Source organism: Macaca fascicularis, chromosome 11 (genome assembly GCF_037993035.2).
Source record: "Macaca fascicularis isolate 582-1 chromosome 11, T2T-MFA8v1.1".
Classification (NCBI taxonomy): Eukaryota; Metazoa; Chordata; class Mammalia; order Primates; family Cercopithecidae; genus Macaca; species Macaca fascicularis.
The window spans coordinates 55,640,031-55,665,992 of NC_088385.1; the positions used below are offsets into that span (position 1 = coordinate 55,640,031).

At 48.3% G+C, this 25,962-nt stretch overlaps 1 protein-coding gene across 1 annotated transcript; it reads right to left on the reverse strand.

The window, feature by feature from the left end:
• Positions 1-784: 784 nt before the first annotated feature.
• DDX23 (DEAD-box helicase 23) lies at positions 785-21,680 on the reverse strand. The gene is made up of 17 exons (XM_005570728.4): positions 21,609-21,680; positions 15,494-15,702; positions 14,022-14,132; positions 11,704-11,797; positions 11,532-11,597; positions 9,328-9,466; positions 8,910-9,043; positions 8,665-8,777; positions 8,279-8,422; positions 7,954-8,179; positions 7,506-7,651; positions 5,683-5,860; positions 4,632-4,874; positions 3,779-3,930; positions 3,437-3,545; positions 2,163-2,337; positions 785-1,713 (listed from the first exon to the last, which is right to left on the reverse strand). The coding sequence occupies exons 2-17, from the start codon at positions 15,700-15,702 to the stop codon at positions 1,490-1,492; spliced, it is 2,463 nt and encodes an 820-aa protein (XP_005570785.1). The 5' UTR covers positions 21,609-21,680; the 3' UTR covers positions 785-1,489.
• Between the last annotated feature and the right edge of the window lie 4,282 nt (positions 21,681-25,962).

Genomic DNA, 25,962 nt, shown 5'->3' on the forward strand with positions numbered 1-25,962 from the left:
GCCCAAGTCTGATGGAGGGAAAGATGTGTTCAGGCCGCCCTTCTCTCAGAGAATCTGTCCGGCGGGAAGGGGACAAAGGCAGAGCTGGGGAGGCACTCCACTCCCAGGCATCCCCACTCCTCATGCCCAGGTGTCAAGAGGGAGACATCCAGCAGCATGAAAGGAGCTTGTCCTGGGATGTGGGGAAGAAGACACTTAGTCACGGCTTTACACTATCCTTGTGCCAGGCCAAAAAGGCCCTAGAAGCAGCTACAACTTGAACTCCGTGTACTAGGCCAACTCTTTCTGTGGGGTAAGAAGAGCATGTGAACAAGAGGGGTACGGGGGCAGGCCCTGCGTTCCTATCACCACAGCCTGATACAGCTGAGTCCACCTGTCCTGCACCATCCCCTCCCAGGAGCAATGGGTCCAACTAGGGAGCCGCAAGCAAAGATGCTGAGACCAGGCCTTGGGCACACAGTGGCAGAGTGGTTCCAACTGCCTCACCTGCCAAAATTTCACAACTGCTTTCCTTTCTCACCTTGGCCTAAAGCTTCCTAGCGGGTGTCCAGGCCAGGGCCACACATTCCGCCAGGCTACAACAGGGGCGGAAGATGCATTACAGTCCTGCACGGCTTCTGCATCTCCCCTCAAGTCCGCCTATGCACTCAAGATAATCAGCAGAGACCCTCTGCTCTGCTCTTAATGTGACTGTCTCTCATTTTCCAAGCCAACCCACCCCGCACCCAGTGGTGTCCCCCCTGCCAGGGAGAAGCTGGGAAATAAGCTAGAACTAGACACGGCCTTAGTATTCACGTATTTATTCTCAGAACATACAAACTTATCTTCTCAGAGAATAGAAAACAGAGATTTCACTCAGTGACAAAGATGGACACAGCCAGTTCACCCTGTCCCCCCATCTACTCAGAAAATCCCCTGGGGGAGGGGATGCCTAGAGCACACAGCACCCCTTGGTGCGGGACTGTGCACAGGTCTAAAGGCGCTCGACTTTCTTTACCATCCAAACAGGAAAACAGCTGTCCAGATGACAGTAAGATTCCACTGTCTGTAATCCTCATGGTGCCAGGTCCCCTGGGGCATCTAGGGCAACGATGCTGCTGCAGTTTATACAGTTACACAGTCAAGTCTGTGCCAAAGGAGGTCCCATCAGGCAGCCAGGTTTCTGTTCAGTCTGGGGAGCAATGCCAACTGGCTGCCCCCATAGCCTGGCATGAGCTGATGGCCCAGTGCAATCCCAAAGCAAAGAAGGGCAGAGCTGAGCCAAAAAGCTGTGGTAATTTCCTCTCCCTGCCTCTGACAGCATCGTCCTCTCCTTTTGCAGCCCCACACGCAGGCCTCCCGACCTGAGGGTCTGGGCTAGGGAGTCTGACTGTTTTCCTAAGCCCCCGTAACCCAGGAGTGAGGACCTGGAAAGAGGGATGTGAGGTTTCTGAAGAACAGGCATCAGGCAGCTTCGGAGATGCCCTCAGACCACAGGAAGAGTGCTGTGTCAGGCAAAGATGGTCTCTTCCCGGCGCTTCTTGGTGAGGATGGTGCCTGGCTTATGCTGGGCATCTGGGTGGTTGGCTAGTTCGGGGGGACAGGAAGACACTGGGCTTTCCAGGATGGCTTGCTTCAGCTCATAGAACACAGCAGAGTCCTCTTTTGTGAGGAAGGTGATGGCCACCCCACTCTTGCCTGCTCGTCCCGTGCGGCCAATGCGGTGGATGTAATCTGGGGAATGGGAAGAATGTCACTCAGCACAGCCCAGATGCCCGGGGGAGCCGTGTCTGATGCCTCCACTTCTAGAGGCATCCTTCCCACCCCATCTCCAAAGGCGGGAATACAGCATGTCCTGCCTGAACCTGAGGTGCCCACAGTGCCCTCTCCAGGTGCTCATCTCCCCTGTCCTCCTACTGACTGTAGTCCCCACCACACTAAGACCCACAGCTGCCTAGCTTCATTCTTCACACTCTTGAGGACACAAGTGTCATCCCAGCTGCTGGGACAACAAACCCAGGTAAGATAAAAGACAGGAGCGCTTCTCATGGGAGCAAACAATCCCAGACTTGGAGCTGAGGAAGGCAGTAACAGCCCCCCACGGACAGCACCTTGACTTTGAGTGGGACACCATAAGGAATCTGACTTCACCCTGGATTGAAGCTGCTTTCCCTGGAACTTACCTTCAATATTTTTGGCCATATCATAGTTGACAACCATAGACACATCTTGGATATCAATACCACGACCAGCTACATCTGTAGCCACCAAAATATCCTTGGCCCCAGCCTTGAGGTTGGACAATGCAAACTCTCGCTGCTCCTGGCCTTTTCCACCATGCAGTGTGCAAGCATTGTACTGTTGGAAGAATGGTAGAGTGAGCAATGCGATCAAGGAGAGACACAGGAGTTCAGAGGAATGGGACAGACACAGAGGAGGGTTAGAGAGGGCAGCAGGGTAGGAGAAAGGGAAGGAGGCAAGAGAAAGAATGACTGCAGTGAAAGGAAGGAGAGAACAAGTGAGCTGAAGAGATGGACGAGAGAAAAAGGTGTGGTGTGGCAGGGACACACAGAGTAAGGTCAAAGGCAAAGCAGCTGGGAGAGCTGTGGAGCCAGACAGATGATAAGTCCTCAGAGAATTAGGGGCAAGATCAGGGTAGAAAGCAGGGATCAAGAAGTTTAAGGAAGTTGAAGAGCTGAGTGGCAGGGACACACCCTTCCCCTCAAGCACCAGTAACAGGAGTAAAGGACACTGATTATCAGCTCCCTTCTGACCCCATCACCTCCTCTCCTCAACATATCTAAGCACAGTTTTCACCTACTCTTTTCTAGATCCTCAGACTCTGCCAGGATATGGGTCTCAAACCTTTCCCTGGCTCCACCTCACCAGGATGAAGACCTAAGGCAGCTTTGGCTGGCATTACTGCAGCAGACAGGGAGTCCCGGCAATTGACTCCATTCTTTTTATTCCCTCAAACCACCCTTTACCCTGGTCCTGACTTGTTGATTGCTGGACAGGTTAAAGAAAGGGTGAGAATCGGGCCGGGCGCGGTGGCTCAAGCCTGTAATCCCAGCACTTTGGGAGGCCGAGACGGGCGGATCATGAGGTCAGGAGATCGAGACTATCCTGGCTAATACGGTGAAACCCCGTCTCTACTAAAAAATACAAAAAACTAGCCGGGCGAAGTGGCGGGTGCCTGTAGTCCCAGCTACTCGGGAGGCTGAGGCAGGAGAATGGCGTGAACCCGAGAGGAGGAGCTTGCAGTGAGCTGAGATCCGGCCACTGCACTCCAGCCTGGGTGACAGAGCAAGACTCCGTCTCAAAAAAAAAAAAAAAAAAAAAAAAAAAAAAAAAAAAAAGAAAGGGTGAGAATCGAAAGGAAGAGCCTAGGGGGCCTTGCTAGATTCAGAAAGCAGTGCCACAGAGGCCAGATTTTGTTCTCCCCTGCCAGACATACCCCCATCTTCTCCAGGGATTTGGCCAATACGTCACAGCCCTTCTTCTGGTTGACAAAAATAATGATGGGTGGGTCAAAGCCTTGCTCCAAGATTGCCAGCAGCTTTTTCCTGGAGGGAAGAGGAGAAAGACGAGATGCATAATACCTCCCGCTCCAAGTGAAATGCCCAACCCTGATCTGTGAACACTACTTTCAGGGTCTTCAATGCCCATGACATTCTGCCCAAGAAAACAGCAGCTCAACACAGCAAAGCAATTGCCCTGCCCTGCACTTGCACTGAAAAAAGTTCTGAGAGCCATTTCATTCTCCACCCTGTTTCCCCTGGCTCAGGTGCCCTCGTACCTCTTTTCTGACTCTGACATGAGGAAGACCTTCTGTTCCACACGCTCATGGGGCTTGCCTGCGGAGCCAATGTACACCACAGCAGGTCGCCGAAGATAGCTCCTGGCCAGACGCTCCACCGCTGGGGGCATGGTGGCCGTGAACATGACTGTCTACGAAAACAAGAGGCTCAGCCCTGCACCCAGGCAGGCATAATTACATATCCCACTGTCACCAACCCAGCCCAGACTAAAGAATCTAAAATGTGCCGCAGTATAGGCTTTGATAGCCACCACCTTAGAAAATAGTGTCCTCTGAATTCCCATCCTTCCCCAGTACCCGTTCATCAAGGTACTTTCCATCTTATGATGACAGGAAGGCCTGAGAGCATTTGCTAGCACCTGTGGTCCCGGTAGCAGCATAAGTCTTTGGAATCGTTTTTCCAGGGCTAAGCTAAACGGCTCCACCCTTAGGACTGTCAGAGGACCGTAACTAGGCACACTTCATTCTAGAAACATGTACTCTGAGCCCACCTAAGGCAAGAAAGGCCCAATAGGAGGTTGGCAAACTTGTACAACTTTTCTTTTTTTTTTTTTTTGAGACAGGGCCTCACTCTGTTGCCCAGGTTGGAGTGGAATAGTGACACGACCTCAGCTCACTGCAACCTCGGCCTCCCAGGCTTAAGAGGTCCTCCCACCTCAGCCTCTGGAGTGGCTGGGACCACAGGTGCGCACCACCATGCCCAGCTAATTTTTGTAATTTTTGTAGAGATGGAGTTTCGCCATGTTGCCCAGGCTGTCTCAAACTCCTGAGCTCAAGTGATCCACCCGCCTTGGCCTGTCCCACTTTTCCCAGCCCAGGGAAGCAGCCTTACTTGGCGGTACTTATGTTTTCCCGACTCAAAGTTGGCCAGCATCTTCTCAGGGTCCTCAGCCTCATCCGTGTCTGGCTTCTGGTTGCTGACAGGCATGTGCTCCAGGATCTTCTGGACATCTGGCTCAAAGCCCATGTCAATCATCCTATCTGCCTCATCCAGAACCACATAGGTACAGCGGCTCAGCACCAGGTAGCGGTTCTCCAGCACATCAATCAAACGCCCAGGGGTAGCGATCACAATCTGAGTAGTACAGTATAATCACTTACAGCCCAGCAGGTGCCCCTTCTTTTCTTTCCTGTGAACTATCCACCCACTTGGGTGACAGACCTCCAATGCTGAGGAACTTGGACCCCAACCTCTGGTTATGTTTAGCAGTAAAGGCTCCTGCAAACCAGCATGAAATCACTTGTTGCCTGGATTTTCTCAGGAACGAATGAGGTCTCTGAGTAAGATGCAGGGATTAGACAGAGGAGGCAAAATCAGTAGAAACTTTTTTTTTTTTTGGCAAATCATTTCAGATCCTGAAGAAGCAACTTTCTTAGATGGGAGAGACTAAGGGATACCATGAAGGGGGTTGTATAAAGACTAAATTAAAAAAAAAAATGTAAAAACTCTAAATTTCTACAGCAGATTTCTCATAAAAAGCTCTCCTCCACTTTCCTGAGATGAACGCAATGCACAAAGTCAAAGATTTGGTCTGGCAGAGTAAAGAGTAACTAAAAGCACAGGCTATGGATAAGAATCTCAGCTCTGCCCATTGCCAGCTGTTTGTGACTTCAGGCAGTTATTAACCTGAACCTCAGCTTGATCTATAACAAGGAAATATCACTACCTACTCTCACACATTATTGTGAGAATTAATGAGCTAATATATATGATATATACTATTTGTAATATAAACTTTGGTGCATAAGTTCTCAATAAATAGCACATACATATAAACCAGCTCCTTTCTTCATTCTACTGCACATCTATTCCAGAAACTAGAAACAAAGCCCCAAGACAGCCTTCCCAGACAGCAGGCTGGCTGCTAGATAGAAAAACAAACCTCACAACCCATGCGCAGCCTGAAGCCTTGGTCTTCTCTGGAGATGCCACCAATGACAGCCACAGTGCGGATACCTAGCGGCTTCCCAAACTTGATGGTCTCTTCCTCAATCTGTTGAGCCAACTCACGGGTGGGAGCCAGGATGATGGCATAAGGGCCTTGGTCTGACTCTTCGATTCTGTGGTAAATGGGGCATCCCACAGCTTCGTGAGCTTTGGTTCTTATCCAACCACAAGCCAGAGCAAGACAAAGTCACTCTTAGGGGAAGCGATGGGAATGGGGAGGATGATGAGAAAAGAATGCAATGATCTCACTCAAAAATCAGAGGCCAGGGCTGGGCGCTATGGCTCACACCTGTAATCCCAGAACTGTGGGAGGCTGAGGCAGGCGGATCACCTGAGGTCAGGAGTTTGAGACCACCCTGGCCAACATGGTGAAACTCTGCCTCTAATAAAAATACAAAAATTAGCCAGGGGTGGTGGCCGGCGCCTGTAATACCAGCTACTTGGGAGGCTGAGGCAGGAGAATTGCTTGAACCCAGGAGATGGAGGTTGCAGTGAGCTGAGATCGTGCCACTGTACTCCAGCCTGACAGAGACACTCTGTCTCAAAAAAAAAAAAAAAAAAAAAGTAAGTCCAGAGGCCAGGCAAGATGGTACAAGCCTATAATCCCAGCACTTTGGGAGGCTGAGGTGGGTGAATCACTTGAGCCCAGGAGTTTGAGACCAGCCTAGGCAACATGGTAAAACTCTGTTTCTACAAAAAATACAAAAATTAGCTGGGCATGTTGGAACACACCTGTAATCCCAGCTACTTGGGAGGCTGAGGTGGGAGGATCTGCGCCTGGGAGGCAACGGTTGCAGTAAGCCAAGATCACACCACTGCACTCCAGCCTGGTCAACAAAGCGTGACTCCATCTCAAAAAAACAAAAATAAATAAATAATAAATAAATAAATAAATAAATAAAAATCAGAGATTCGGCCAGGTGCAGTGGTTCACGCCTGTAATCCCAGCACTTTGGGAGGCCAAGGCAGGCAGATCACTTGAAATCAGGAGTTTGAGACCAACCTGGCCAACATGGTGAAACCTCATCTCTACTAAAAATACAAAAATTAAGGACGGGCGCAGTGGCTCATGCCTGTAATCCCAACACTTTGGGAGGCTGAGGCAGGCGGATCACCTGAGGTCAGGAGTTAAGAGACCAGCCTGAACATGGAGACCCCGTCTCTACTAAAAATACAAAAAAATTAGCCGGGCGTGGTGACGGGTGCCTATAATCCCAGCTACTCAGGAGGCTGAGGGAGGAGAATCACTTGAACCTGGGAGGAGGAGGTTGCAGTGAGCCGAGACTGCGCCACTGCACTCCAGCCTGGGCAACAAGAACAAAACTCCATCTCAAAAAAACAAAACAAAACAAAAAAACAAAAGTTAGCTGGGTGTGGTGGCACATGCCTGTAATTCCCAGCTACTCAGGAGGATGAGGCAGGAAAATCACCTGAACCTGGGAGGCAGAAGTTGCAGTGAGCCGAGATCGTGCCACTGCACTCCAGCCTGGGTGACAGAGTGAGACTCTGTCTCAAAAAAATAAATATAATAAAATAAAAAAATAAAAATCAGAGACTCCAGGATAGCAAAGTTCTCCAGGTCTTTGCCAGCAACATATAATTCTTTGATATCATGATCCAATTATTCCCTAATATCGAACCAAGAATAAAGAAGCAAGCTTCCGATTATAGACGTGAAACAAAAAACAAACATTCTTTTGCCACTTTCACCTTTCCTACCCAGACAAACCCACTCCAGCTGGTGCCAGCTGACCCCACCTGTCAATTTTGGGAAGTGTGGTGATCCAGACCAGCAGTGGGATGAGGAAGGCTGCTGTCTTGCCGCTGCCAGTCTCAGCCACACCAATGATGTCACGATTCTGTAGCCCAATGGGAATTGCCTGACGCTGGATAGGTGTTGGTTCCTGCAGTGACCCCGAGAAAGAGTAATAGGTACAGGCAGAATTATACAACCTGGGCTACCACTGATAGTAGTAAGCATATCTGCTAGTGCAATGGAAGGATGCCAAGTACAGTGCACAGAAATGGGGACCCCAAGAAGAAACATAATCACTAAAAGCTGACGCTTCTACCAGAAAGTGACAGAAAAGGTCACATTGGTACCCAATAGCAGGGATGGCTCCAAATAGTCAAGGAACAAAGTTCTCTATTCCCAAACTAGTGCAGGAACATTTCAGATCTTTTGAGCCAATCTACCCCTCCTTACCTTATAGCCACACTTATCAATGACCTCCAAGATGTGTGGGGGCAGAGAAGAGTCTTTCCAGGATCGGATGGGATTGGGGATCTTGCCACCTTTGGTGGTGATGCTGTAGTCCTCACGGAAGATCCGCCAGTCCCTGTCCGTCATCTCATCTAACTTTTTCTGAGACCAATGACGATCATCCCAGCGCTGCTTGGCTTCCTTCTTACGAAGTTTACGGAGTCTTGCCCTGGAGCAGGATGTGAGGAGTAAGTAGAATCAGTGCCCTCCAACTCCTTTCTGTAGAGTCTCTGGGCTCTGTCCAGCCACCCTAGCCTTGATCACTCACTCCTCCTGCTCCTTTTCTTCCAGGGTTCGCCTTTTCTCCATTAGGTCTCCATAGAAACGTGACTGCTCTCGTTTCTGCTGCTTGAGGTCAATGCCTGCAATGAAGCCTCGCCCTAACAACTGCACCTGGTGCCGTTCTTTATACCTGGGATTGAGACAGAGGAAAAGAAAAAAGAAGGAGCTGTTATGGCAGTAGGAGGGAAGGGCAGACTACTAATATGAAACAGTTCCTCCTGGACAGGGTCTTTCTTCCACCAGAGGGCTGGCTGACTACCAGTCTACCAATTTTCCATCCCGGCTTGTCTGACTTCCTCCACCTCTGTAGTCATCAGCTCTCTAGGACTGCCTAGTGGAAAAGACCTAGAATTCAGGCCTGAAGCCACTCACAGGGGGTTGTAGTCAATGGATGTGTCCTCAGATGCATCCCACTCAAAAACAAATTTTCGGTCATTGAGATGTCTTGTTCGGCGCCGTTTTTTGATGCCACCCAGGTAACGTTCCTGCTCAGGGAGGGAACACAAAGCACATGAGCCTTGAGGCCCAATTCTCACATGCAGAGATCACAATGGCCAAATAACTAAACCTCATTTTTGTGTGTGGGAGAGAAGTGAAGATGGATCCAAGGCCTGCACCTTAATGGCATGCAGTTCCTTGCTCTTATCCTTCTCTTCCCGGATCTTCTGCCGACCTTCCTCATCCTCATTTCCATTGGTCTCCCGTTCCATCCTCTCCCTGCGTTCCCGACGTTCCCGTTCCTGAGGATCTTCTGCAGATCAAAGAAAGCAAAGCTGCAGAAGAGCTCATGGAAGAAAAGAGGAGAGGGAATGCAGGGAATCCAGATGAGGAACATCAAATGAAGAAAAAAAGGGCTAGACTTATGATATGGGGTAAATGGAGATCTAACAGAAAAATGTTTTCTCATAAACTCCCACCATCCTTCCCTTTTCCAAACTCCAGAGTGAACAGGTTTCTATCTCTCCTAAGAGACACTGTATCTCATCCCACTCTTTCCTCTTCCATCTAGTGGCTACACAGGGTAGAATAACGAACCCAACATCTTCCTGCCCAAGTCTTGGAACTGTTTCCTTTTCTTCCTCTCTTCTTCAAGCATCCTCTGCCGCTCTTCCACCTCCTGCTGCCGTCGCTTTAGAGCTTCAGCCTCTCGTTCTGCTTTGGAGAGGAACTTGGGCTACAAAACAGATTGGAACTGTCAACAAAGGATCTGGGAGCAGGGTACAATCACATCACTAATGGGGAGATGGCATGGAACCCAAAAATATTTGCTGAAGCATTAAGCCTGTTGAGGAAAACATAAATAGGCCTTGGACTCGGTTATGGACTGAACTACGTCCCCTACAGAATTCTGTATTTTTTCAGGCTGGACGTGGTGGCACATGCCTGTAATCCCAGTGCTTTGGGAGACCTAGATGGGAGGATTGCTTGAGGCCAGGAGTTCAAGACCAGCCTGGGCAACATAGCAAGACCTTGTTTCTACAAAAATAAAAAAACTCAGCCAGACATGATGGCATGTGCCTATAGTCCCAGCTACTCAGGAGGCTGAGGCAGGAAAATCATAAGAGCTCAGGAGTTTGAGGTTATAGTGAGCTGTGATTGCACCACTGTACTTCAGCCTGGGCAAAAAAGCAAGACCTTATCTCTAAAAAAAAAAAAAATGTGACCGGGCGCAGTGGCTTGTGCCTATAAATCCCAGCACTTTGGGAGGCCGAGGCGGACAGATCACGAGGTCAGGAGTTCGAGACAAGCCTGGCCAGCACAGTGAAACCCTATCTCTACTAAAAAATACAAAAAATTAGCCGGGCATGGTGGCGCATGCCTATAGTCCCAGCTACTCTGGAGGCTGGGGCAGGAGAACTGCCTGAACCTGGGAGACGGAGGTTGCAGTGAGCCGAGATCGTGCCACTGCACTCCAGCCTGGGCAACAGAGTGAGACTCCATCTCAAAAGAAACAAACAAACAAAAAATACACATGTTAAGGCCGGGCGCAGTGGCTCACGCCTGTAATCCCAGCACTTTGGGAGGCCGAGGCGGGAGGATCACGAGGTCAGAAGATCGAGACCACCCTGGCTAACACGGTGAAACCCCGTCTCTACTAAAAATACAAAAAATTAGCCGGGTGTGCTGGCGGGCGCCAGTAGTCCCAGCTACTCGGGAGGCTGTGGCAGGAGAATGGCGTGAACCCAGGAGGCGGAGCTTGCAGTGAGCCGAGATTGCGCCTCTGCACTCCAGTCTGGGTAACAGAGCGAGACTCCATCCCCCCTCCCAAAAAAAAAAAAAAAAATACACGTTATATATATTTTTTGCGACAGACTCTTGCTCTGTTGCCCAAGCTGCAGTACAGTGGTGTCATCATGGCTCACTACAGCTTCAACCTCCTGGGCTCAAGCAATATCCTTGCCTCAGCCTCCTAAGTAGCTGGAACTACACATGCATGCTACCACAGATGGCTAATTTTTTAAATTTGGTAGAGATGGGTTTTTACCACGTTGCCCAGGCTGGTCTAAAAATCCCTGGCTCAAGTGATCCTCCCATCTTGGCCTTCCAAAGTATTGGGATTACAGGTGTGAGCCACTGTACCCAGCTCAAAATTCATATGTGGAAGCCCTAACCCCTAGTATCTTAGAATGTGACTGTATGTGGAGACAGGGCATGTAAAGAGGTGATTAAGTTAAAATGAGCCCATTAGGCTGGGCACAGTGGCTCATGCCTGTAATCCCAGCACTTTGTGAGGCCAAGGAGGGCAGATCACTTGAGCCCAGGGGTTCGAGACCAGCCTGGGCAACATGGTGAAATCCTGACTCTACAAAAAATACAAAAATTAGCTGGGCGTTGTGGCACGCACCTGTAGTCCCAGATATTTGGGGGGCTGAGGTGGGAGGATTGCTTCAGCCTGGGAGGCGGAGGTTGAAGTGAGCCGATATCACGCCACTGTACTCCATCCCGGGTGACAGAGTGAGACTCTGTCTCAAAAAAAAAAAAAAGGCCTTTTAGGGTGAGCCCTAATCCAACACAAGGGGTACATGTGTACACAGGGAAGACCATGTGAAGAGCCGAGGAAGAAGACAGTCTTATAAGCCAAGAGAGGCCTCAGAAGAAACAACCCTGCTGACACTCCACTCTCAGACTTCCAGCCTCCAGAACTATGAGAAAATTAATTTCTGTTGTTGAAGTCACCCAGTCTGTGGTATTTTGTTATGGCAGCCTGAGCAGATGAATGGAGACCCCCAAGTACTTACCTTAGCCTCAGCTTCTTCCTCAGCCTTTTTCTTGGCCAGAAGTTCCTCCAGGGATAATGGCTGGGCCTGAAGATAAAACACAGAACTTTAGTCTATAAAGGCTCTCTTCGCTTTAAAGATCAACAAAGCAACGCATGAGTTGAAGATGAAAAATATCCTTCCTCTCCTTCACCTTAGGCTTCTTATCACCATGTTCATCCTCTTCATCCTTCTTAGAGTCTCTGTCCTTCCGAGATTTAAAGTCTTTTCCTCGGCCAGGAGATAAGCTTTGAGGAAAAGGAACAAGAAAGGTCCACATCACTCTTACTTCAGCCCCTGGATGAGGTTCAAGTTAAGCCCCAAAAACAGAATGGAAGTTTCCCCATGACTCAACAAGACTGGCTCACGGTCATCTATCATGTCTTGAAACTCTCTTAGCAGGCATGGTCATTCTGCCAGCTCTGAAACCTAATTATGGCCCTGTCTTGGCCCCTTTCTACCCAAATCTCCTTTTGAGACTAATCTCCTTTGGGAAGTGGGACTTTACTACTGATGTCAAAAATATTTCCTCTAGGCCAGGCGCAGTGTCTCATGCCTGTAATCCCAGCACTTTGGGAGGCCAAGGCAGGTGGGTCACCTGAGGTCAGGAGTTCAAGACCAGCCTGGCCAAAATGGCAAAACCCTGTCTCTGCTAAAAACACAAAAATTAGCCAGGTGTGGCTGTTTAAAATTTTTTTTTTTTGGAGACGCAGTGCCACTCTGTTGCCTCAGCTGGAGTGCAATGGTGTGATCTCAGCTCACTGCAACCTCTCCCTCCTGAGTTCAAGCAATTCTGCCTTAGCTTCCTGAGTAGCTGGGACTTCCCGAGTAGCTAGGACTACAGGTTCGTACTGCCACCACTGGCTAATTTTTTTTTTTTTTTTGAGACAGAGTCTCACTTTGTCGCCCAGGCTGGAGTGCAGTGGCGTGATCTCTGCTCACTGCAAGCTCTGTCGCCTCCCGGGTTCACGCCATTCTCCTGCCTCAGCCTCCCAAGAAGCTGGGACTACAGGCGCCCGCCACTATGCCCAGCTAATTTTTTTTCGTATTTTTAGTAGAGACGGGGTTTTACCATGTTCTCCAGGATGGTGTCACTCTCCTGACCTCGTGATCTGCCCACCTCGGCCTCCCAAAGTGCTGGGATTACAGGCGTGAGCCACCGTGCCCAGCCTAATTTTTAAAATTTTTAGTAGAGACGAGGGTTCACCATGTTGGTCAGGCTGGTCTCGAACTCTTGACCTCAGGTGATATATCCACCTCGGCCACCCAAAGTGCTAGGATTGTAGGTGTGAGCCACGGTGCCCGTCCCTCCTTAACTCTTTCATACACAATGAATTTAGCCTACATGGCCACCCCACCACAAGCCAAGAAGATATTGTTATCTATATTCCCTCATCATTTTTCATTCCCATCAATCCCAACAATCTTTCCCCATACCTGATCTAAGCTTAATCTACAAGAGAATTTAAACAACCCCACTGAGTTTCTGTTAGGAGCATTCTGTCCTCTGCCTTGAATTCTAACCTATACTTTCAGGGCCTGATAAGAACTTTGTATACAGGCCAGGCACAGTGGCTCATGCCTGTAATCCCAGCACTTTGAGAGGCCGAGGTGGCCAGATCACCTAAGGTCAGGAGTTCGAGACCAGCCTGGCCAACAGGCAAAACCCCGTCTCTACTAAAAATACAAAAATTAGCCAGGTGTGGTGGCGTGCACCTGTAATCCCCCCTACTTGGGGAGCTGAAGCAGCAGAATTGCTTGAACTCAGGAGGTGGAGGTTGCAGTGAGATTGTGCCACCGCACTCAGCCTGGGTGACAGAGAAAGATTCCGTCTCAAAAAAAGAAAACAAACAAACAAAAGAGGCCAGGCACGGTGGCTCATGCCTGTAATCCCAGCACTTTGCGAGGCCGAGGTGGGTGGATCACCTGCGGTCGGGAGTTTGAGACCAGCCTGGCCAACATGGAGAAACCCTGTCTCTACTAAAAATACAAAAATTAGCCAGGCGTGGTGGCGCATGCCTGTATTCCCAGCTACTTGGGAGGCTGAGGCAGGAAAACTGTCTGAACCCAAGAGGCGGAGGTTGCAGTAAGCTGAGATCGTGCCATTGCACTCTAGCCTGGGCAACAGGACAAAAACTCTGTCTCAAAAAAAAAAACAAAAACAAACCAAAATCTGGTGGTAGATGTCTGTAGTCCAGCTACTCAGGAGGCTGAGGTAGGTGAATCACCTAAGCCTGGGGAAGTCAAGGCTGCAGTAAGCTGTGATCACACTACTGCACTGCAGGCTGGGCAAGAAAGTGAGACTCTGCTTTAAAAAAATAAATAAAATAAAAATAAATAAGAAAAAGAGCTCTGTAATAACTACCAACAGAATCTGTTAAGAGAAATCTACTTTCATAAGAAGCTGAGTCAACTCAGGTGCAGAGAAGAAATGGGAGCATTCCCCTAAATCCCCCTCATTCCTTCATATACCTGGATCGTTTCCGGTCCTTGTCCCGTCTGTGTCCATCCTTGTCTCGATCTCGGTCCTTCTTATTCCGATCCCGCTCCTTATCTCGTTCTCGTTCTTTGTGCCGTCGTTCTCTGGAAGACCGCAAATTTAAGAATTCACTGGTATTTCCAAAGTATCTTGCTTCACTGCAGCCCTGAGAAAGTTCCTATACTCTTGTGCCAAAGTAATGTTTTACAAATTAGAGAATGTATCTCTCACGGAAATAACGAGGGAATTCTAAGAAGCTTCTATAGATCAGAGATGTACTGTTAAGTATTAATGGCAATGACAGGTCATTGACTATGTGAACAGATGAAACTTCCTTTTTTATTTTTTTGAGATGGAGTCTCGCTCTGTCGCCTAGACTGGAGTGCAGTGGTGCGATCTCGGCTCACTGCAGCCCCCGCCTCCCGGGTTCAAGGAATTGTCATGCCTCAGCCTCCCGAATAGCTGGGAATACAGACATGCACCACCACACCTGGCTAATTTTTATATTTTTAGAAGAGACAGGGTTTTGCCATGTTGGCCAGGCTGGTCTCAAACTCCTCACCTTAAGTAATCCACCCACCTTGGCCTCACAAAGTGCTGGGATTACAGGTATGAGCCACCACACCCAGCCACAAATGAACCTTCCTTGATAACCCGGACCTTCATCTTACAAGTTCCCTCTCAACTTTTAAGAGTTGGGTCACTGAGGAAAACTGAAAACACCTGCAGGTCCAACTGGGCTAGGAGTAGATTAATGTACAAAAAGTAGATGCCTAGCCAGGCACAGTGGCTCACGCCTGTAATCCCAGTACTTTGGGAGGCTGAGGTGGGTGGATCACCTGAGGTCAGGAGATCGAGATCAGCCTGACCAATGTGGAGAAACCCTGTCTCTACTAAAAATACAAAATTAGCTGGGTGTGGTGGGTGCCTATAATCCCAGCTATTCGGGAGGCTGAGGCAGGAGAATTGCTTGAACCCAGGAGGCAGAGGTTGCAGTGAGCCAAGATCGTGCCATTGCACTCCAGCCTAGGCAACAAGAGTGAAACTCCACCTTTTAAAAAAAAAAAAAAAAGGCCGGGTGCAGTGGCTCACGCCTATAATCCCAGCACTTTGGGAGGCCAAGGTGGGCGGATCGTGAGGTCAGGAGATCGAGACCATCCTGGCTAACACGGTGAAACTCTGTCTCTACTAAAAATACAAAAATTAGCCAGGCATGGTGGCAGGTGCCTGTAGTCCCAGCAACTCGGGAGGCTGAGGCAGGAGAATGGTGTGAACCCAGGAGGTGGAGCTTGCAGTGAGCTGAGATCAAGCCACTGCACTCCAGCCTGGGCGACAGAGCGAGACTCCGTTTCAGGAAAAAAAAAAAAAAAAAATGCCTAATACTGGAGGCATCAGAAGAACCAACAAGGAAAAAATATGAAATGTACTCTCCCTTTCCATGTAACAATATACAAAGTTACTTTACCTTTCTGCAGATTTGGAACGGGAACGAGAGCGAGAACGGCTGCCTCCTCGACGTCTATCCCTTGAACGATGCCGCTTTCTATCTTTAGATGGGGAAGACTTCCGGTCCCGGTCTCTATCCCGCTCTCTGTCAGGAGTCCGTGATCGCTTCCTTTCCTCCTTGGAAGGTGATGCATCACGGTCCTTTTTGTCAACCAGCTCTCCTGCCATCTGTAATGAGTAGGAAGAGTACTTACAATGTACTAGGCAGTGCTGTAAATTGCTTATACATAATTCACTTACCCTCAAAACAATCCTATGAGGTGGATATATTAGTATGTCTACAGTACAGATGAGAAGACTGAAGCTCAGGTATATAAAGGAACTTGTCTGAGGGCAGACAGGTAGTGGCAGAGTTGCAGGCAGTCTGGCTCCACAGACCATTGTTACTCACTATACTATATTGTCTCCCTGTAATTCCTTTCAGGGTCTCACTCTGTCACCCAGGCTGGAGTGCAGTGGTGCAATCATAGGTCACTGCAGCTTCAACTTCCTGGGCTCAAGCCATCCTCCTGCCTCGCCTGGCTAATTTATTTTTTGTAGAGACAGGGTCTCACTATGTTGCCCAGGCTGGTCTTAAATTCCTGACCTTAAGCAATCCTCCTGCCTCAGCCTCTAAAAGGCTGAGATTACAGGCGTGAGCCACAGTGCCTGGCCGATTCCTTTTTATATATTCATTTCTAGATATGTACAGTGAATATACCATATTTTTGTAATTAGACTGCAAAAGAGTATTAAAAGAAGTGTTAGTGTATGAATAGCGTACCGCTTCTAGAAACATCCTACATTGCTTACTTTGAAGTTTATTAGGTCTGCCAACCCACTAGGATCAGTCAGCACACATACATCTGAGAGAGACATTTCTCCAGCTCATAAAGAGAGCTCAATGGAGAAAAAAGTTTAACTTTGAGATCTGGATCATATTATAATTAGCACCACAAGGAAAACCTGAATTTAAGTGGAGAAACACACTTTTACTCAGATTAAAAGAAATGTACCTCTAGTTATGCAATGGGAAAAATTTGGTGAAGGGTACACAGGACCTCTACACACATTTTTTAACTTCCTGTGAAACTGTAATTATTTCAAAATATATATTTTTTAAATATCCAAAACTAGAGGTTGCAGAAGTCCTGACTGACATTCCCTATTCAGATTTTCACAACCTTGGTCATCTGCATAACCCAGTTTTGTGAAAGGTTTCAGCAGGAATGTTTTCTGTCTCCCTCCTACCTGGGAGACACCGAACACCACTCCCACACTGTCAACTATTCTTTGGACTATGAAATCTAGTTCAGCCAGGAGCTAAAACTGCAGCAATCCTGAATCTGCAACCACCTCATCATCATCCCAAAGACTTGGGATACATTTCTCGCAACTTATTTTATCCCCAGATGGTTCAGCTCAAATAGTTCCTTAAGCTTTAGCTTACAAGTCCCCTTTCTCATGCCATTCCCCGCCATATATCCTTAAGGAAGATTGTATAAAGATAAGAAAAGAAAAATGAACAAGAAGCACTTTCAAAATGTGAGGACAACCCATTTGATCTCACAATCACCTGAGAAGTGACTGACTGTTCTGTATCAGTACATCATGCATATCACATAGAAATAGCTATGTCTTGGGCTGTGCGTGGTGGCTCACACCTGTAATCCCAGCACTTTGGGAGGCCGAGGCAGGCAGATCACGAGGTCAGGAGATCAAGACCATCCTGGCAAACATGGTGAAACCCCGTCTCTACTAAAAATAAAAAAGTTAGCTGGGCGTGGTGGTGCGTGCCTGTAGTCCCAGCTACTCAGGAGGCTGAGGCAGGAGAATAGCTTGAACCTGGGAGGCGGAGGCTGCAGTGAGCCGAGATCATGCCACTGCACCCCAGCCTGGGCAACAGGGCAAAACCCTGTTTCAAAAAAAAAAAAAGAACACTTGTAGCCCTAAGAAAATAATCCCAAAGGAGGGCTATTTTCTCTGTACAGCATCCTGGATATCATTCATTCTTTTTTTTTTTTTTTTTTTTTTTTGAGACGGAGTCTCGCTCTGTCGCCCAGGCTGGAGTGCAGTGGCGCGATCTCGGCTCACTGCAAGCTCCGCCTCCCGGGTTCCCGCCATTCTCCTGCCTCAGCCTCCCGAGTAGCTGGGACTACAGGCGCCCACAACCACGCCCGGCTAATTTTTTTTGTATTTTTAGTAGAGATGGGGTTTCACCGTGGTCTTGATCTCCTGACCTTGTGATCCGCCCGCCTCGGCCTCCCAAAGTGCTGGGATTACAGGCGTGAGCCACCGCGCCCGGCCCATTCATTCTTTCAACAAATATTCACTGAGCACCTACAAGGTACCAGAAATTGTTGTAGGTAATGGAGACAAAGCAGTAAAGAAAACAAAGTCTCCTACTTCATAAAGCGTAAATTCTAGTGTAGCAGAAAGGATTTTAAATAGTAATGAATGCTAATGAAGAGAATAAAAGAGTGATATGATTGGTAAGGGTATAAACAACAGATAGATGGCTCAGGGTAGAAGTTTTAGTTGACATTTAAGCTGAGACTTGAATGATGGGAAAGAGGGCCATGAAAAGATCAGGGTAAAAAACCCTTATTAGATAGAAGAGATGTGAGTACTAGGAAACTGGGGCAGGAACTAGCTTAGCATGTTCGTCAGGTTTGTTTTTTGTTGTTGTTGTTGTTGTTGTTGTTGTTGTTGAGACAGGGTCTCACCCTCTCACCCAGGATGGAGGGCAGGGCACAATCATGGCACACTGCAGCCTTGACTTCCCAGGCTCAAGCGATCCTCCTGCCTCAACCTCCCAAGTAGTTGGGACTATAGGCGCATGCCACCACACCCGACCCATTTTTTTTTTTGAGACAGAGTCTTGCTCTGTCGCCCAGCCTGGAGCACAATGGCACGATCTCAGCTCACTGCAACCTCCACCTCCCAGGTTCAAGTGATTCTCCTGCCTCAGCCTCCCGAGTAGTTGGGATTACAGGCACGTGCCACCACGCCTGGCTAATTTTTGTATTTTTAGTAGAGGCGGAGTTTCACCATGTTGGCCAGGCTAGTCTCAAACTCCTGACCTCAGGTGATCCGCCCTGAGTGCCCAAAGTGCTGAGATTACAAGCATGAGCCACTGTGCCCGCCCCCAACTAATTTTTAAAATTTTTATTAGAGACAAGGTCTCAATTTGTTGTCCAGGCTAGTCTTGAACTCCTGGGCTCAAGGGATCCTTCTGCCTCAGCCTCCCAAAGTGCTGGTATTACAGGTGTGAGCCCAACTGCACGTTTGTCAGTTAAAAACATATTTGTGTGGCCAGGCCTGATGGCTCATGCCTGTAGTACCAGCACCTTGGAAGGCCAAGGCGGGAGGATCACTTGAGCTCAGGAGTTCAAGACCAGCCAGGATAGTATAGTAAGACTACCCGTCTATTTTGAAAAATAAAATTTTACATTTATAAAAATCAGCCAGAGGCTGGGTGCAGTGGCTCACACCTGTAATCTCAGCACTTTGGGAGGCTGAGGTAGGCGGATCATGAGGTCAGGAGTTTGAGACCAGCCTGGCCAACAGGGTGAAACCCTATCTCTACTAAAAATACAAAAATTAGCCAGGCATGGTGTCGGGCATCCGTAATCCCAGGTACTCGGAAGGCTGAGGCAGAACTGCTTGAACCCAGGAGGTGGGGGTTGTTTTGAGCCAAGATAGCGCCACTGCACTCCAGCCTGGGTGACAGAGCAAGACTCCCTCTGTCTCGAGGAAAAAAAAAGAAAAATCAGCCAGGTGTGGTGGTTCACACTTGTAATCCTAGCACTTTGGGAGGCTGAGGGTGGGTGGAATGCTTCAGTTCAAAAGTGTTCAAGAGCTCATAGGCAGAGGCCTGGGAAGAAAATAAAGGAAAATATCATCCAGGAACACGGCTTGTACCCCTAGGAGCCAATACTACCTATGGGACCCATGCTCCTTTGCTCCTGCCTGGGGAGGATCACCTGAGCCCAGGCTGAGGTGGGAAGACTTCTTGAGCCTGCGAAGCACTGATGCAGGGGGAATACTGATTCAAGATGAGTTCAGTGAGTTGGGCAGGAGTCAGATAACGAAAATGTGTTACAGGTCAGAGTAAACTGGATTTTAACTGCAATGGGGATCTTAGAAGAGCTTTATACAGGAAGCAATCTAATACTTCGGTGACTTGCAAGAAAATATATAGCAGAGAGGCAGAGTGAAAACAAAACCACTGAGAGTGCTATTATGGTACTCTAGGCAAGAGATGGCAGTGGCTTGTTCTAGGAAGGTGGCAATGGAGATGGAAAGAAGTAGGCAGTGTCAGAGCATATTTTGGAGGCAAAGCTGACAGGACTTACTGAAGGGAGATACAGAAAGAAGGGACACAAAGATAGCTCCTAAATTTATAGTTTCAGCAACCTAATAGTTTGCGGTGCCATAGCAAACAAACTGGAAAAGACTAGGGAAGGAATAGATTTAAGAAGAAATCAAACGTTTCATTTTGGCCAGGTTAAATGTGAGATGTCAGTAAGATAACCAAGTGGAGATTCCCAGAAGGCAAGTAGAAATGCAAATCTGGAACTTAGGGAAGAGGGTCAATAGACAAAAACCTGAGTCACCAATACACAGATAGCTTTTAAAGCCATGGGACACTAAATGATATTACCTAAGTAGGCAGCATAGTGAAAGAAAAAAATAGAGAAGCAGCTCCAGGATTGAGCTCTGGAACACTTTAACAGGAGTTAGCCACGGGATGAACCACAGAAAAAGAATGGAAAGAACCAGCAGCCAGTGAGAAAGGACAAAGAAAAGTATGGCAACGAAGAAGCCAAAAACATGTTTCAAGGAGGGAGGGGTCAACGGAATCAAGTACCAGCGAAGTGGAGAGGGAATAAGGGACAGAGAAGCAACCACTGAATTTGGAAAAATGGAGATTACTGGTGACCTTAACAAGAGCTGTTTCAGTAGCATTGAGGGAATGGAAGCCCAAGTGGAATGAGTTTGGAAGAGAATGAAAAATGAGGAGACAGTAAATATAGGCAACTTTTATCACAGGTTCTATTATCACAAGGGCCAAATAACCAGGCTGACTCTGGCCATGCTTCCCAGCAGCCTTCTCTCAAACCTCCAGATCTTCAGGTCCTCAGTTCTTGCAGGGCAGGGGCACATTCTTTTTTTTCATTCAATGACGTATTTACCAAGCATCTACTGTATGCAAGGCACAGTGCTAGGTGCTATGTGAGTCACAAAAACAAATTCTGTTCACAGGAAATTTTTAGAACAACAGGGGTTATCAGGCCGGACGCGGTGGCTCACACCTGTAATCCTAACACTCTACTAAAAATACAAAAAATTAGCAGGGCGTGGCGACGTACGCCTGTAATCCCAGCTACTCGGGAGGCTGAGACAGGAGAATCGCTTGAACTCGGGAGGCGGAGGTTGCAGTGAGCAGAGATCGCGCCATTGCACTCCAGCCTGGGCGACAGAGCGAGACTCCGTCTCAAAAAAAATAAAGAACAATAGGGGGTATGAGACACATATCAAGAAGAGTATCAAGGCTCAGATGTAGTAATACAGGTGTTCAAAGGCGTTTCCTTTCACTTGTAAAAGGTGACGTGGAAGGCTTGGTAGAGGAAGTGACGCTTGAGCCTTTAAGTATAAGTAGAATTTGAAGATATGTAATTAAGGACGCGGAAAAGAAGTCATTCCCGGCAAAAGAAATAATAGAGGCGGAGCAGAGGCGGGAAAACATGGACTGATTGCGAGAGAAAAGCCTGAGTTCCAGTTTGGCTGCAGCAAAGCCTACTTGAAGCATGAAAGAATAAGGTCAGACTGGGGGTATCAGAGGCGCTGCGCCCATGGGCAGAGTCCTGGGAGGAAAATATCGTGCAGGGACGTGGCCTGTGCTCGGAGGAGCCAACACTACCCCTGGGGCCTGCGCCCCTTCACTCCTGCCCGCCCGAGCTTCCCGGGTTCATGCCCCTTTTCTGAGGCGTTCTTTCCCGCCTCGTCCAGGAGGCAGGGGCCACCGCTGTGCCCCGACTCTCGCCCTCTCTGTAAGCTCGTGGGAACCGCCCCCACCGCCCGGGACTCACCACCCTGAGTCTGAACCGCCCAACGCGGCCTCAACGTCGAGGAGCCGTCGCCATCTTTCCCGTTTCCTGGTCGCGGTGATGAACCCCCCGGCCGCAAGGCAAGCTGGGAAGGCGAGTTCCTGGAGCTGGGCGCACAGGCCGACACTGAGGCCCGGGAACTACCAATCCCAGAATGCACGGCTTGAGCGCCGGCCCTAGGCTGCGGGGTCTGCCGGGCAATGTGGTTTGCCAGACTTTAGCGTCCGGGAAGGAAGAGTTTTTCGCGAATAGGCTTCCGGCATTAGGTTCTCCCGCCGAGCATCCTTCTTGGAATTGGCTGGTCTTCCTAGAAACTACAGTCGATGACAGTCGTTGCCCGTGGCTTACAATGGAGGAATTTAAGGGCATCCTGAGATATCTGTAGCATGTAATTATAGCTAACAACTGCAGTAACAACAATAAATACCATTCGTGGAAAAGCGGTTTTTATAACAATTCTGTGAGAATGGGGCTAGTCCCATTTTACAGTTGGACAACCTAAAGATTAGGTTACAGGAGTAGGTTCACAAGGAGGGTGTTGCAATTCTCCATTGTGTGTGGAACTATCCCAGGCTTAGGAGGACCTTTTAGCAACCTTGGCCCCTGCAGCCGGGTGAATGCCGTAACAACCCCCAGTTATTGTTACAGCTCCAAATGAGCCCACACAATGGACTCTAAAGTCATCCCGGAAGGATGGTATCTCCTGGGCTCTAGCACCTGTTTTCTCAACATTCCAGATAGAACCCTGGTTTCCTCAATTTTTTTCCCTTTGGAATGTGACCAATTGTTGAGCTGTCTTGGTATTTTTGCTTCTTTCTTCCCCCAGATTCCCCTACTTCAGTCTTCCACTGAGTTTTGTTGTTGTTTTAACCCCAAATCGTAAGTTAACTTTGTGTTTCTCTTTGTTCTTATGGGTTCATAACTCTTTCCCTCAAAACAAAACAAAACACTGCAATTGCGGAAACGGTTTAGATAACCGGAAGTATCTTGGACCTCCCTTCCCATTTTCCCAGCAGCAGGTTTGTTGCTTGAATTCCACATGGCTGTAGGTCTGGCTTTTCTCTCCGAATATGCCTTAAGCTCTCAAGCAGAGCCTCAGGATAGACCCAAGTAATCCTAAAGCCCTGAGCATCATGCACACTGGCCCGAAGTAACCCTTGGAGACATACACTTCTCTTAGAACCTGCAGCCTTTCACCTCCCTGCTTCTACTCCAGAGAGAACGGAAGGGAAAGAAGAGAGCTCTGAGATCTGTTAGGTGTAAGTCACCACGAAAGCACGAGAGGGCGCTCGACTCACAGATTCACAGATTCAACTAAAAATCAGACCAACCATGGTAGGCCAGAATCTTCAAAAACTGCAGCCACTTTTTGTTGAGAATCTTCTAAGTGCTCAACTCTGGGCTGGACACTTAACCTACCTTATTTGTTTTACTTAGTTCTCATAGCAGTATGAGATGAGTGCTATCTCCATTTTACTGCTAAGGAGATTGCGGCCCAGAAAGAGTAATTATGCCTTCAAAGGCCACATAGTTAAAAGAATGGGCCGGGTGAGGTGGCTCACGCTTGTATCTCAGCACTTTGGGAGCCCAAGGCAGGAGGACCGCTTGAGCCCAGGAGGTCGAGGTTGCTCGTGAGCAACTGCACTACAGCCTGGGTGACAGAGCAAAACCCTGACTGGAAAAAAAAAAAGAAAGAAAGAAAAAAGAAAAGAATGGAGCCAAAATTCAGGTTCATTTAACTTCAGAGTCCATTACCTTTCCCCATTTTCAGACTGCCATCTTAACTCTCTTTAAAGATGAGTAAACTGAGCTCCTGGAGGGTGATAAAGCTTGTCCCAGTTCATAGTGGCAGAGTTCCTCTAGTACTTGTGCACACCTCTCATGACACATGTAGGGCTTCAAGGATACTTGTTATTTGTCTTGCCCCACTAGTTTTCTCACAAACGTGCATCTTTGTTTTCTTATTTGTTTGTATTTTTATTTTATTTTATTTATTTATTTTTGAGATGGAGTCTCGCTCTGTCACCAGGCTGGAGTGCAGTGGTGCAATCTCGGCTCAATGCAATCTCCAACTCCCTGGTTCAAGCGATTCTCCTGCCTCAACCTCCCAAGTAGCTGGGATTACAGGCATGTGCCACCACGCCCAGCTAATTTTTGTATTTTCAGTAGGGAAGGGGTTTCATCATGTTGGCCAGGATGGTCTCGATCTCCTGACCTCGTGATGCACCTGCCTCAGCCTCCCAAAGTGCTGGGATTACAGGCGTGAGCCACCGCGCCCAGCTTATTTACTCATTTATTTTTGAGACAGGATTTCACTTTGTTGCCCAGGTTGAAGTTGAGTGGCACAAATAGCTCACTGCAGCCCTGACTTGGGCTCAAGCGATCCTCCTGCCTCATCCTCCCAAGTAGCTGGGACCACAGGTGCACCCCATCACGCCTGGCTAATCGTTTTATTTTCTGTAGAAACAGGGTCTTGCAATGTTGTCCAGTCTGATCTCAAACTCCTGGCCTCAAGCAATCCGCCCGGCTTATCCTCCCAAAGTGCTGGAACTACAGGCATCAGTCACCGCACCCAAACCATCATCTTTGGAGATGGAGACAGAGGAATGGTGTTCTAGTAAGAACCATAACTGGAGATACCTATTTAGGTACAACATGCCTACCAGTAAGGGGTCCATAGGATTTTGGTTAACAGTGAGATCTGGTTTGAATCTTGGCTCAATTACTTACTAGTACTGTGATCTTGTGCAAATTATATGGCATCTCTGGCTTTTCTCTTTCCTCATTTACAAAACAGAGATAGTACCACTTCCCTCACAGGACAGGACAGCAGAGCAGGTTAGAGTGCATGATGTGCAGCCAGATTGCCTGGATTTGTATCCATGTTCAGCCACTTTCTAGCTGTGTGACCTTGTGCACATTACCTAATCTCTCTGAACCTCGGTCTTCTTTTTCTGTAAAATGAAGTAGATAGTGGCCGGGCACCGTGGCTCACGCCTGTAATCCCAGCACTTTGGGAGGCTGAGGTGGGTGGATCACCTGAGGTCGGGAGTTCAAAACCAGCCTGACCAACATGGAGAAACCTCATCTCTACTAAAAAAAAAAAAAAAAGAAAAAGAAAAAAGAAAAAAGAATTAGCCAGGCATGGTGGTACATGCCTGTAGTCCCAGCTACTTGGGAGGCTGAGGCAGGAGAATCACTTGAACCCAGGAGGCAGAGGTTGTGGTGAGCCAAGATCACGCCATTGCACTCCAGCCAGGGTGAAACTCCATCCAAAAAAAAAAAATAGCACCTCATAGGCTCGTAGGGTTATCACAGGAATAAATAACGTAGAAAGAACTCATAAGTGGGGCCGGGCACCGTGGCTTATGCCTGTAATCCCAGCACTTTGGGAGGCCGAGGCAGGAGGATCACTTGAGCCCAGAAGTTTGAGAACAGCCTGGACAACATGGTGAAACCCCATCTCTACAAAAAATAGACTACTGTGGTACTCCTGTAGTCCTAGCTACCCAGGAGGGTGAGATAGGAGGATCAGTTGAACCAGGAGGGTGAGGTTGCAGTGAGCAGTAGTCATGCCACTGTACTCCAGCATGGGCGACAGAGTGAGACCCTGTCTCCAAAAAAAATTAAAATCTCATAAATGCCCCCGACCCATAGTAAACATTGAACAAATGTTAGCTCTTATCATTTATGAGGCTAAACGTGATCATATAAAGCCCTCAACACAGTGCACAGTGCTGAACACTCATTAAGTACATGCTAACTTTATTTATTTATTTAGAGACAGAGTCTCCCTCTTTTGCCCAGGCTGGAGTGCAGTGGTGCCATCTCAGCTCACTGCACTTTGCCTCCTGGGTTTAAGCAATTCTCCTGCCTCAGCTTACAGGCACATGCCACCATGCCCAGCTAATTTTTTGTATTTTAGTAGAGATGGGGTTTCACCATGTTAGCCAGGATGGTCTCGATCTCCTGACCTTGTGATCCACCGGCCTCACCCTTCCAAAGTGCTGGGATTATGGGCATGAGCCACCGCGCCCGACCTAGTACATGTTAACTTTATTTCTAGCACTAGCACTACACTATGGCACTTGGAAAACAAGAGCTATAAGTCACTGAGAAAGGAAGAGTTAAGGTCCCTGAGCTGCCATCAGTAGGCATCGGAATTGGAAGGTCATGAAGGCAATGTCACCTCTCCTCGAACTCAGAGGAAACCAGAATCCCAGGAGCCTCCCCCAGCTTTGGCTTAGTCTGTCCACCTATGTGGAGTGGGATCTCAGCAGTTTGGATTCTCTACTGATTATTTCATCAAACCTTTTTCTCTCCTCTAGACTCTCCA

Coding starts and splice junctions, on each gene's coding strand:
- DDX23 (XM_005570728.4), bottom strand. CDS start 15,702: ATGGCAGGAGAGCTGGTTGACAAAAAGGACCGTGATGCATCACCTTCC. Junction 11,598..11,703: donor ATGGTGATAAGAAGCCTAAG/GTGAAGGAGAGG, acceptor TTTTATCTTCAG/GCCCAGCCATTATCCCTGGA. Junction 1,714..2,162: donor TATGGCCAAAAATATTGAAG/GTAAGTTCCAGG, acceptor CCCATTCCCCAG/ATTACATCCACCGCATTGGC.